Source organism: Callorhinchus milii, unplaced genomic scaffold, assembly GCF_018977255.1.
Source record: "Callorhinchus milii isolate IMCB2004 unplaced genomic scaffold, IMCB_Cmil_1.0 Scaffold9, whole genome shotgun sequence".
NCBI lineage: Eukaryota > Metazoa > Chordata > Chondrichthyes > Chimaeriformes > Callorhinchidae > Callorhinchus > Callorhinchus milii.
The window spans coordinates 10735964-10749585 of record NW_024704750.1 but is presented as its reverse complement, the minus strand read 5'-3'; the positions used below and the strand labels follow the sequence as shown (position 1 = coordinate 10749585).

Below are 13622 nucleotides of genomic sequence, written 5' to 3'. Positions count from 1 at the left end.
ACTCTGTGTGTGAGTATATACAGTGTGTGTACACTCTGTGTGTGTGCATGTGTTTATACAGTGTGTGTACACTGTGTTTGTGTGTGTGTATACAGTGTGTACTGTCTGTGTGTGTGTACAGTGTGTACTGTCTGTGTGTACACAGTGTGTATACTGTCTGTGTGTGTACAGTGTGTACTGTCTGTGTGTGTACAGTGTGTACTGTCTGTGTGTACACAGTGTGTACTGTCTGTGTGTGTGTACAGTGTGTACTGTCTGTGTGTGTGTACAGTGTGTACTGTCTGTGTGTGTGTACACAGTGTGTACTGTCTGTGTGTGTGTACACAGTGTGTACTGTCTGTGTGTGTGTACTGTCTGTGTGTACAGTGTGTACTCTCTCTGTCAGTCAGGCGGTGCTCTCGGGTTGGCTGAGTCTCTTCTCCGCCGCCCAATCCTCTTCTCTCTCTCCTCCGCGGCCGCTCAACCGCCGCCCGGTCCCAGTCCCCGGGACAGCCCGAGGCTCGGCCCCGGATAGGCCGCCGCTTGGGCTGTGGTTGTTGTGGGGGGAGAGACGGCGGGTCCGCGGCCCTCTCGGCATCATGATACTGAGCAGAGCTGAGTACAGTGACATTGCCAAGTACCTGGAGAGGCTGAGGCCCACCAGACACTGCATGAGACTCATCATGGAGAAGTTCCCCAGGTAAGAGGGAGCCCGGCACAGGGACAGGGACACACACACACACACAGAGGGACACACACACACACAGAGGGACACACACACACACACACACACACAGAGGGACACACACACACACACACACAGAGGGACACACACACACACAGAGGGACACACACACACACACACAGAGGGACACACACACACACACAGAGGGACACACACACACACACACACACAGAGGGACACACACACACACAGAGGGACACACACACACACACAGAGGGACACACACACACACACACACACACAGAGGGACACACACACACACACACACAGAGGGACACACACACACACAGAGGGACACACACACACACAGAGGGACACACACACACACACAGAGGGACAGGGACACACACTGAGACAGAGAGAGGGACAGGGACACACACACACACACACACACAGAGGGACAGGGACACACACACACACACACACACACAGAGGGACAGGGACACACACACACACACAGAGGGACACAGACACTGAGACAGAGAGAGGAACAGGGACACACACTGAGACAGAGAGAGGGACAGGGACACACACACACAAACAGACAGAGAGAGGGACAGGGACACACACACAGACAGAGAGAGGGACAGGGACACACACACACAGAGAGAGAGGGACGGGGCACACACACACACTGAGAGGGACAGGGACACACACACAGAGAGAGGGACAGGGACACACACACAGAGAGAGGGACAGGGACACACACAGAGACAGAGAGAGGGACAGGGACACACACAGAGACAGAGAGAGGGACAGGGACACACACAGAGACAGAGAGAGGGACAGGGACACACACACACACACACACTGAGACAGAGAGAGGGACAGGGACACACACAGAGACAGAGAGAGGGACAGGGACACACACACACACACTGAGACAGAGAGAGGGACAGGGACACACACTGACGCACACACTGAGAGACACACACACTGAGACAGAGAGAGACACAGAGACACGCTGAGACAGAGACACACAGATACACACTGAGACAGAGAGAGACACATACATACACTGAGACAGAGAGAGACACACACACAGACTCACACTGAGACAGAGAGACACTGAGACAGAGAGAGACACGGACACAGAGACACACACACTGAGACAGATAGAGACACAGAGGAACATATCACTGATGAGAGACCTACAGACCAATTGGGAAAGTCACTGGAGGAAACTTGACAGAGGCGGAGAGAATGGTACCACTCAACTAACACAGTGGTTTGGGAAGGGGGCAGACAGTAGCTGCTGAATTGGGTGAAGGGACAAACCATCAACGGCCTAGACCAGGACCAGGGCAAGCGAGGGAGAGAGAGCAAGCCTGTGCTGGGATAAAAAAAATAAGGCGGACAACAGTTGGATGAGGAGAAAGGAGAGACAGAAAACAGATAGACGTGGAATGGAAGACAGACACTCAGGCAGACAAAGGCCAGACAGTGTGGAGACCAACGCACCAGGACCAGGAGAATAGATCAACGAACAAAGGATGAATGGATGGACTGGGGACAGGGACTGTAAACTGATGCACTTGGGAGAACTGGGTGGGCGGATTGAGAGGCCGAGTGAATAGTCAAGCAATTAGATGCTAACCGAGTCAGAGTTGGGGAGATGAACCAAGATAGGCGGTGATGGACATGGGAAAGAGATGGGATACGAGTCGTGAGGGAGTGACTGATGTAAGGATGGGGACCCATACAGAGATGGGCAGAGGAGTGACCGAGAGCCCGAGGAGTCAGGAAGTCTGTGTGACGGAGCCACTTACTTGAGAAGATAAAATGTGAAACGAGAGAGGAAGAGAGAGGAAGCAGATGGATTGGAGGATCGCAAGAGATGATGGACCAATTGACCCAAAGTTAGACGTTGACGTGCAGGCAGAAAGGATAGACACATTTGAATTTGGAAAAGAGGTATAAATGTGGCTTTAGAAAGGAAGCAAAGGAAGAGAGTGACCAACTTTAGCTGAGACAAAGATGGATCTAGAACAGGTAGAGGGGAGATGCTGGAAAAAAATATGAATGAGAAAAATAACAAGTTGAGCAGAGGAAAGAGAATGAAGTGACAAGATACAGGAAGGAAGTGGGTCACTTGACACATAATGGAAGTTGTTGTTGAATGAAAATAGGCTTTGTTCTGATGCATAAAAAACACAGGTTTAAACACTAAACAGTATTGGTGCAGAAGACAAAACATCACAATTTTTCATATCCACAGAAAGGGCAATCAGGCTGATTTTTCTAAAAAAAAATCAATTAAATGCAGCTAAATGTGCCTTTTCTGAATTACACAACTTGGAAGATTTTTTTAATCTGCTTCATGAATATGAATATCCTGCCATTTCCTTTAATTTTCCAACTCAGACCGTTGAGTATTAATGTAACTGTCACCATCCACACATCAGTGGTGAGATTCAGCTATTTATATAGGTAGAACATGTGAACTTCTCAACATTCCCACTTTCCAGACTTATAATCACTCTTTCACTTTCCATCCATAAACTGTAATAATTGGGTATTTGCTGCAGCCAAGATTCACTATAGGGATCTTGGTTTGAATCTGAACGCCACTCCCCACTCCCCCCACCACTCATGCCTTTAGCTGCATTGTTTTGAAGATATTCCAACAACTTGCAAGTTTATCATAAGAATATGTTGGAATCGCCTGCAGTTAGATTTATGCGGCAATCAATGATATTTGAAAGGCTTAAACACAAGTTAACATCTCTAGACCCGCACTTTTATTTACTCTGCACTTTTAGGGTTGATTTAAATCAGCATCAATTTGATGCTAAGTTGAACCGAATACAGCTCTCCCAAGTCACGTCCTGACAATGAAATGACAATCCATAGTGATCGTGCAATCGTATGACCAGGACCCCTAAGAATTTCTAGGATGGTTGCTTTTGCATATGCCAAATAAATATTGCTAGATCAAATGTCACAAATCTCATCCTTTTGAATGTAGAAGTACTTTTCAGAAATCAAGCGTGTGCAGTGTAATTTCAACATGGAGTCCTGTAGCTGAGCACTCGCCTCGCAAGCGAGAGACCTGGGTTCAATTCCTGGCCGGGCGAAATGTTGGACAAGTTTCCTTACTTCACACGCCTCTGTTTACCTAGCAGTAAGTAGGAACCCATTTGTTATTCAATTGACGTATCACTTGATTGACGTGATAAAACACTATATCAAATGCAAGTATTTATTATAACATTGTATCCAAAGTGTTGAAAATCATATTCAATTTAATGCAGAAGGCCTATGTAACTAACTCGTGAGTTTTACAACATCTTTACTTTTTTGAATGATTACCTTTCATTCCTAGCCTATTTGGGTCAAATAGAAAATAAAAAAAAACATTTCCATTGACTTTCACAAGAACTGGGATTTATTGCAATTAGAATATTTTATATCTTCCCAAATTTCTTAACAATATTGGGTTTTAGAGTAGAAAGTATTTTGAGAAATTAAGAAGATAGATTTGATGTTCTGCATGAAAGGAGTGCAAAAACTGCTTTAAATTGACAGTTTATTTTCTGCCACGTTGTCTTGTAAACTCTGACAGAAAAATAAAATGATTACAGTATATTTACTCAAAGCATAAAAGGGAAGAGTAAAAATCTAGGATTTAGTGAGCACCATACCGTGGCTATCACTTCATGACAGTGATTCATTTGCTTTAGAATAATTAGGTTACAGAATATTTTTTGTGCTAAATGTCCCATCAGGTTCAGTCTCTAGTTCATTACACTATCTACTTTCACAGAGTTCGGTTTGCTGCATCAATAATGTGCTTGTCAGTCTCCACATGTTTAATTTCTCTCCATGTACCTCTATTTTGTAGACACCCATTCATTTTGTGTGTGGCATTGCTCTGCCAATATTTCTTTGTAAATTGTTTTTAAGCTGCCTTCTCCTCCCACTTCTAATTGAGCCCTAATTCATCTTTTCCACTCAAAATGGGTTGTAACATTGTTTGGACAGATACTGGCGATTTCAGTACAAACCCTTGAAAAGGCCTCTTGAGAACATTGTTCTCAGACAAGTGTGACCAGCAGATGATGGACACTGCAGCAGTTTTGGACACCTCTTGGAGCTTGGACACGATAGATAGTAAATTTGGGTGGTGGGATTTGATGTTTCAGGCAGTGCAATACCCCGCTATCTAATGGGCCAATGTTTCAGTCCTTTTTTGATTATATTCTGGAATTATGTAAAAAACAAAACATGTTGAAATTGTGCATTCATTTACTTTCTTTTTTGAGGAACTTTTTCAATATCGGCCTCACATAATGTGCAGTGTACCTTGCCAGGAGGTTTCCCATCATTTTGGTTTCACTAAGTTTGAAATTTCTTAAATCAGGTGAAAACAAAGAGAAAATTCAAGTTTCTTATTTGTTATTTAAGTTCCCCTACTTACCATATAAATTAAAGGCATGAATTGGAACAGTAATCACAATTGACTTGAAGAACTTTAGTGCGTATAAATATTATTTTCATTGTTGTCCCTGATTAACGCTAAATAGGCCATTGTCCTTGGTGAATGACATTAGTGGGCAATGGGGCAGGCAGGCATCGTTTGCTGGTGTTTTAAAGTAGAGTCTGTCGCCATTGCAAAACCAGTGAAAAGATTCCCTGAGTTTAAAGCGATGTACTGTACTGCCAAGTTGTGAAATTGACCCTCAATCTTGGAGTGTGTTCCTGTCATTGATTTGTGTTCAAGAGTGGGGAAGTGTTGATTTTGTGTTCTTTTGCATCTTTGATAATCATCACTTTCTGCTGTGTTTTAAAGGTACTGTAACGTGAAGCAAAAACTGACCACAGTTTTGTGCTTTAAAGAAAACATTGCCCATTGAAATGCAGGAGTAACATTGAATGAGATCTTCCAATGACTTGTTAAATACACTGCCTGCTGTACTTGGAATTATAATAATCCTTACATTTCATGTAATGCCTTTCATATCGGAAGGATGACTCAAAGCACTTCTCAGGATTTACTGTGAAGTATAGTGACTATGTATTTTGTACCACAAGTATTTTGTACTTGTACTCCACTGGAGTAGGTAGGGGAAAATGAAACCTCGTTTTTTTCTGGCCCTCATTGCTATCCAGTGAGCTCCACTTGAAAAGTTTGTACATACGTATGTGGGTGGACATCAGTTTAAAATTGGATTAAGCTTAACTTTTCTCTCACTTCCCTTCCCCCATAAAGTATCTTGTCAAACTGACGAGAAATGTAATTTAGAATATCCAAAGTCATTTCATTTCAGACCTTATGTAGTTTGACCAAAACCTCCTTCAGTGAGAACGATTTAATGATTTGAGGGGCTGGTGTCAGGTTATGGCCTGTTGATGTGGCATTAGTCCTGCCATTCTCCCCTTTTCTCCTGAAAAAGGAGCATCCTTCTTCAGTGTTTAAACCAGCAGCTGGCAGACAACAAGTGAGATTGACCATTAAGAGGAGCCAAATGCCTTTTTGATACTAAAATTTAAATTCTAAATCTGCTTATTAATGATTAACAGGCCAGTGCTAGAGCTGCTGAGGCAACAACCTATTTTTTTGTCCATGACAGATTTGCAGATGTTGCCCAGCTATACAAAGGAGAGCAGTATTTGGAACCCACTTTAGAATGGGCTTCATTTAACTATGCACCCTAGTTAAATGAAGGACTGCACCAGACCTAGAGTTATTGATGAACTGATAACAAAGCATGAAATAAAATGTTTCAAAGTGTTCTTTCTCTAACTTTTTTTTGTATGTAACTCGTTTCATGATTTTATTAGTTTGTAGGATTTTTTGTAGCATTTTGAAGTTGCTCTTGATCTTGCTCACAGCAAAACTGATTTTTGCTTTGATAAAGAATGGATTGGGTGGAACCGTTCTTTATCTAGGACATTGGAGGGTACATTTCGCCCACAAACTATACAGTCAATTCACATTACAGTATATTCTGTGAAGTGTTTCGTGACATCTCAAAAACCTGATAAGGCACTAGATCAAATACAAGGATTATTATTATTTCAAATTGAACACGTCGATATAGGAATTATCAAATTTCTGCTAAAACTCATATAACAATGTTTTGCCTCTAGTCTGTTGTGGGATTTATAACAAGGAAATAAATTACTGAATCTCTTTTTGTGTTGCTATAGAAAAGGGATAAACCAGGAAATTTGAGGGATATTCTTGTGAGTACATAATTTCAGTAAAGTATGGGAGAATACCTTCATGCAAAAGTTTAATGTGGTTGAAAAAATCCTTCAAATCGGAAGACAATTTCGCTGCTATATTTATTATAGTAATAATAATAAGCACTTAATACTTGTTTGGTTATATAGTGAAACCCAGTTATAAATGAAACACTGACATGATAAGTGCCCTTTCATTATAAAGTGATATTGTATTCAGATTTTGCCAGAAAATGGGAGAAAACTATTGAATTCTTAATATTTTAGAAGTTGTGTATTACTACAGCAATAAACATCTTCTTTTGGAAAGGTTGAATGATGGAGAACCTCTGTACACTGTTTGAATCCTGTGAGTATTTTACTCTCTTGAGCTCTGTTTAAAAGCTTGCCTTCATTTAGAGTTAAATAGATGAGGAATTTTGAATAAAATCTTGAAGACCAAATCTGTTTTTTAATTTGTGTAATGTTTTGGGAATATTTTCCAACATTTCTTCACCGTTGATTGTGAAGCATTGTTTAATCTTTATGGAGTTAGTTGAATGATAAAGTACTTTTGCTTCTAGCAGTTTTTAAAGTGCAAAGGGTAAGTGTCACTTCTTTATGCTTCAGATGTGGCTTTGCTGATGAGTTTCACGGACTGCATATAATGAATGTACTGTGCACTTCCAGGGATAGTTTTTATTACTTTAGCAGGTTGCAAGAACCACAGAAAAACTAATACAGTTTTAGGACCCTGATGCAAAAGAACTCTTTCCACTCTTTACAGTGCCTGCAAAATATATTTTCTATGTCCGATCAGCGTGCTATACTCTGGGGGTTTCGTGATAGGAATAGCAGGAAATCACGCTTTCAAGACATAAAGGATTGACTAGGCCATCCATCATTTGTTAGCATGCGTTGAGCTGCTTGGTTTCTGCACAGGGGCTTGTGATTTAGTAAATACTTCAGAGATGAATAGAGCTGCTCACATGGGAAGCTATCACTGTCCTTCAGCAGGCTAAGACACAGATTCATGCTGAGAAGGACGTCCAGCGGCAGCTCATCAGTAACTGGTCTGTCACAGTTGGTGGTGCCCACCGACCATTCACAGTATATTAAATGCATCTTTAATATCTGCTTGAGTAGATTTAATGAAGAAAATTCTGTTTCTGTACACTAACTACAGTTTCCCCTTGTGTTTTATGCAAGGAAATACAGTTAGCAGAGTAACACTATGAAAGAACTCTGTATAGTAGAACAGCTTCCAAATAGAAAGATAATTTATTAGAAAACCAGTACTTACTTTTATGTAATCCAATAATGCAGAAGCTCCAGAATCCTATATATTGCAATGTGGATAATTTTTTTAAGTCATTTATTTTGGGATTGAGAAGTGAGCCGTATTGGATTACGAACTGGGGGTTGACACCAATACTAATTTAATGGAATTAAAAGGATAAAAGGCTTACACAAGGGAGAAGTCACCACTGGTTATAGGTTCCTGTAAGTAGCAAGTTTGATACCGTTTGTGGAAATAGCTTTGCATGTGTTGAGATCTACATTTCTCTGAAGAGTTAAAACTTTTGGGTCATCCACTTGGCAATCAAGAACTTGAAAAATGAACATTGACCTTTAAACACCCTCAGAAACCAATTAATTTCTTTGTAAAATATTTTGTTTGACATTTTACTGCAATTTACTAATTTTGATTTTGAAAGTGCGCATTTTAGGCGAATAATGCACTTTCAGATTCATTTGAGCATTTTTCCTTACAATATACTTCAATTAGTTTCAATGAATAATTACTGTATGATTGTGAGTTGTTGCTATGTTTCCTTTGAATGACTTCATTGATAAACAATTCTTGATCTAAAAATATTCCTTTCAATATAATTGCTACTATATAAAAAATGATGGAAGTGAAATGCTTTAGGTTAGTTTCCAAAATGTTAAATAAGTCTTTAATTCTAATGTTAATTGGGAATTTGTTGTTAATGTCGGGAAAAAAACAAATTTGAAGATATCAAAAGAAAACTTTGAGGGCTTGGGCTTTGTGATCTGCATTTACATGTGCTCCATATAATTTGTGGAAAGATTCATGAAGTGTAAATTTAGGATGGTGCTGTATAATTTTAGATAGGTCATATGCCAGCAAATACAACAGAAAGCCAATGTTCCTCAGCTGTGCAAGTATACGTAACACAGATGTTGGGGTGTCATCTGTCAACTATGCTATCCAACAGAGTTAAAAGTTCTAGAGGGAAAAGAATTCGACACAGTGCTGTCACTGTTATCCTTTCAGAATTCGACAGCATGTAAATTGTGCACCTCCCGCCTAGCTGTACCGTCCTGTCTAGTCTCTACAGAAACTAGAATGGAAAGAGTGCATCTAGGGCTCAGAGTAGTGACAGGGATACTGCTATGCTGGATATTTGAATTGGAGATTGTCTGTAGTCAGATTGTGTAAAGTTCCCGGTAGTGTTGCAGAGATTCCCGCAGGATTTTGTCCCCGGAGAAGCCTTTTCTGCCCCCTTGAATGAAGTTTGATCTGAAGATACTCTGCCTATAAGACTGCGTTCAGTTCATTTTGCATACATCCCCCGAGTACAACTGGCAGATGCTTTTCTCTTGGAAATGTTTAAAAGAAAGTATGGAGCAGGAGATTGCAGGGGCTCTGTGTGCAGTCCCCGAACATTTTGGAAACGGCTAATATGCAGTTTTCATCAGTGCTTAGGCGGGGCACAATATGGTGCCTGTGGTTCACTGGGGAATATGAATGTTGATTAAGCATGCTCTCAGGCTTTGAAATTCTGAAGTAGTGTCAGAATAATGGATGTTGAGCAAATGTCAAGCATTTGTTAATTTCTCTGTTATTTGGGGTTTATCTACCATGATCAATCAAATAAACTAGTGCTTTTCTGTTGTGGCATGTGCCATTGATATGGTGATCAGCTAGCTGTAAAGGCCATTGTTTTTCTTGCTGCAAAAGAGGCAATGTATATTCAGGCGGCAGAAGGATAACAAAATCTTTCAAGCAGAAATGCTCTGTTTGCACTGTTTTCATTTTCGGCAGAGCAACTGATAAATGCTATTTTGTAAATCCAAAATTTAAATTTTGCCACATAATCCTAACTGTTGACTTTATATTTAAGCAATTATAGTAATTTAGCAACTTAATTTGAAATTAAGTTGCCAAATTGCTATAATTGCTTAAATATAAAGTCTGCTTAATTTCCCAAATGAATGTATTTCCACAGTAAACACAGGGAAATGAATATCGAACAATAAATATATCAATCTGGGAGCGATGTAAACCCTATTCGAAATGCTACTGGCATTTATAGATAAAACCCACCTGTGCTTTTTGGAAAACAATAGATTTTAGCCTTTAGCTGACTTTAAATTTATATAATATTGTGCTTCCTATCCACGTTCACACACCTCAATATGACCTAGATCTACACATTAGGAATGGCTGCTTCAGTCTTTTAGAAAGCATGGTTAGTGCTACCTAACCACTTTTCGGCTTGTGTTGTCCCTGTGCTACTTTTTTCAATTTTGGTACTGCACTGCAGGCCTACACCCCATCACCTAGGTTATGAAAAGGGAACTTGGTTTGAAAACAGCTGATTTTAATTCAGCACTGACCGTCTGTGATTAGAAATCTGTTCAGCCAGTTCCAGCCAGCATGTTGTGAGTTGTGTTGGTGTGCAGGGGTTAAATGCAGCTGATACTGCTTTTTTATATAAAAATAATAGTTTTAACAAAGCACAAGTCTATTCACATTAACCATTAGAAGTGTCGATGAACAGTAATATTTTAAGTCGCATTACAATCTTGCGAAAATGCTTGAAAATTGCTGAACATGATGTTAAAGTACAGGTGTCTAATTTAGAGTATAATTTTTTATTTTAAAAATACACCCTGAAGAATTTGGGAGTGAGATTCAGAAATCTTACTGTAAAAGAATAATACCATATTTTAATATGCTGTAAGTTGTTGGCTTTTTTTTTAAAAAAAGCAACACTTTTATTAAATTGCAAAGTGAAAGGAAAGAAGTTTGTTGGTAACAAGATTGCAGATACTAGGCTGAACTATCCCTGTTTCAATATGACCAAGATAATCTTCCCTTCAAGAATACCGTTAAGCACAACCATTTGCATTAAATGCACCCAAATGCAAAATGTATACTTAGAGTAGCAGCAGGAGCCTCATTTTCTCAGCCATAATTTACTCCATGTAGATTGCCTGATGGTGTTTTCATAATAAATTGCTTGTGAATCATAGAGTTTTCAGTGTAGCAGATTTTAAATACAGCAAAGCTGTTATTAACCTTTTTTTAGGGTGAAACATCACTTGAAGACAGTAGTTGGGCTTCCAAAATCAATTGCTGCTGCATTTGTAATTGCAGGAAACTTGTACACAATGTTTAGATCGACCTGCAAAATGTTTTGCACACCTCTGTTGTTGTTTTTGAAAAGTACGTGCTAAACAGCATTAAATGTATTGAAAGAATATTCAGCACAGAAGAACACCTCCCCTGTTATGATGTAAATGAAATGGGTGAGAAAAGGTTCTGCAATGGGTTTAGATGGACAGTAGACGAGTTGAAGGAGGTGAAAAAAAAGATAGCATTTTGTTTGAGGCCATTAGGAAAATCTTTTTATCAAATGTTGTTATTAAACAATAGTTAGAATTAATTGAATTAGATAGGGCATGTTTGCCATAGTAAAAGTGATTAGTCGTATCACAACTTCAGACAGGACCCTGATTCTCAGCTTTGTATTTCAATCGTCCAGAAGAAAGCATTTTCTCTCTGATGCATTCAGCAGCATTTGACTTTTCTATTGTTAATGTGAAAATGGGGGAAAATGGTGAGCGAAGTGCCATTCTATTCATATTTAGTATTGCAATTAATGTATAATACTTAGAGGCATAGAGTTTCCCGGTAATTAATTTCTTAATAAACCTCAAATAATGATGCCACAAATGCTAATCCTCTTGTGTGAACATCATTGTGATTTAAGGAAGTGGAGTGCACTGACATTAATTGCTGGCACAAAAACTATATTCCCCCCGCACCCCCCATATTTACACACATATATACTCAGGAATGATTTTAAGGCTCTTGATTAGATTACTGAAATGTAATCACATCCCCGGTATCCATTTTGTGCTTAAATAATAATTAGACCTACCAACTGTGCAGGCAAAATACCAAGGTAGATGTTTACCCAGTCAGCATTTAAGAGTGTCACCCATTAAAACCACCTAATTTGGACATTCAGTTCTAATTCCTGCAAATGTGGATTTAACTTCCTCATTTTTTGGACGCCATAATTCACCATTCATACTTGGTTGATGACCAATATGTTTATGGACCAGTAAGTTTGACATTAAGGAGTGAATATTAAATAAATGCACAGAGTACTGATTTTATGTCACATAACAGTACCAGCTTGCTTTATTTATTGGTACAGAGTATGCTAGGGATACCTAGTATCAGCAAAGGGTATTACATAATTTATGCCTTATCAGAATACAATGTATAATGCCCCCAAATTTGGTATTATGTTCGAAGAATTTAGTGGGAAAGATTAAACCTGAAGAGAAAATAACTATAACTTACATTTATTTAGCCTTTCATGTAAAAAAAATCTCCTGCAGTGCTTAACAAAATGTATTTGATGGACAATTAGGTGAATGTTGTTATATTGGTGAACATGGCAGTTTATCTGTGCCACCAATCTATAAACAACGAGATGAGCAGCAATTTAATTTGAATTTGGGGTAAATTTTTATTGTAAAAGGAATGAAACTCAGAACAATCAGGAGAGAGGAAGACTGCATTTTTTCATCATAAGTACCTCAACATCAGATGCTCTTTAATCTGTGCAGTGATTACCTTCAAATACATTCCCTTGCAAAATTCACCAGTGAATACAGTACTATTTTATGTATGTTGCAAATTGTCTGACATGGTAAACACTGGGACCTTTTTATATGGTCTAAATGCAAGTACTTGAATTGGATATAGGTACTTGAAAGAAATCTAGTTTTGTAAGGATAAATATTAACAAATAAAGATGTCAGAAAAATGCTAGTAAGCAAATTCTAAATAATAATAATCTAAACAAGTGGCACAGTACGGTGGTGGGCGAGCACTTCAGTAAAGAAAACTATATTTCTGGGTACCTAAAACAACCAAGCCACAGGAATTAACAATAAACAAACAAAGTACAATGGATTTGACATCGTGGCATGTTCACAGCACAGGAGTACATCATTTGGCTCATCGTGTCTACAATCAAGATATTCACAGGATCACCCTTGAGCACTTTGGGAGAATAGGGAGCCATAAGTGGTAGAACAACAGGTGGAGGCTGCAGGGCAGAAGAATAAGGTCTTGAAAATTAGATTCCTTTCATAACAGAAAAGGAGAAATAGCCCCAATCAGTAAAAAAAGAAAGTTACTTTTTTTTTAGTCAAACCTTCATCCACACAAATCATTTCTCACCTCCAAAATAAAATCTTGAACCAAGTAGCATGGAATATGGCTTAACTACATTGCTGAAAGATGTATATATTTTCCAAAGCATAGATATTAATCAAACTGATGAAACTATGTGAAATTAATTGGGCAGTAGAATGGTTTAACTTCACAGTAATTGTTTTTTTAATCAGTTCAGATGGACTAGGAACGAATATGTTTTTGACAAACAGTAATTTA

The 13622-nt window shown here is 39.1% G+C and overlaps 1 protein-coding gene across 5 annotated transcripts in view; it reads left to right on the top strand.

Moving 5' to 3' along the window:
- Nucleotides 1-368: 368 nt before the first annotated feature.
- cdin1 (CDAN1 interacting nuclease 1) overlaps nt 369-13622 on the top strand; it is a 92429-nt gene continuing 79175 nt past the window's right edge. For 3 of the 5 annotated variants that reach the window (XM_007888032.2, XM_007888033.2, XM_007888034.2), the window contains exon 1: nt 369-679. In XM_007888032.2, the coding sequence (XP_007886223.1) occupies nt 579-679 (101 nt within the window). In that variant the 5' untranslated portion in view covers nt 369-578. Of the gene's footprint in view, nt 680-3833; nt 3849-13622 lie in introns of those variants that run through there. The other 2 variants (XM_007888035.2, XM_042338083.1) reach the window with 2 other exon arrangements.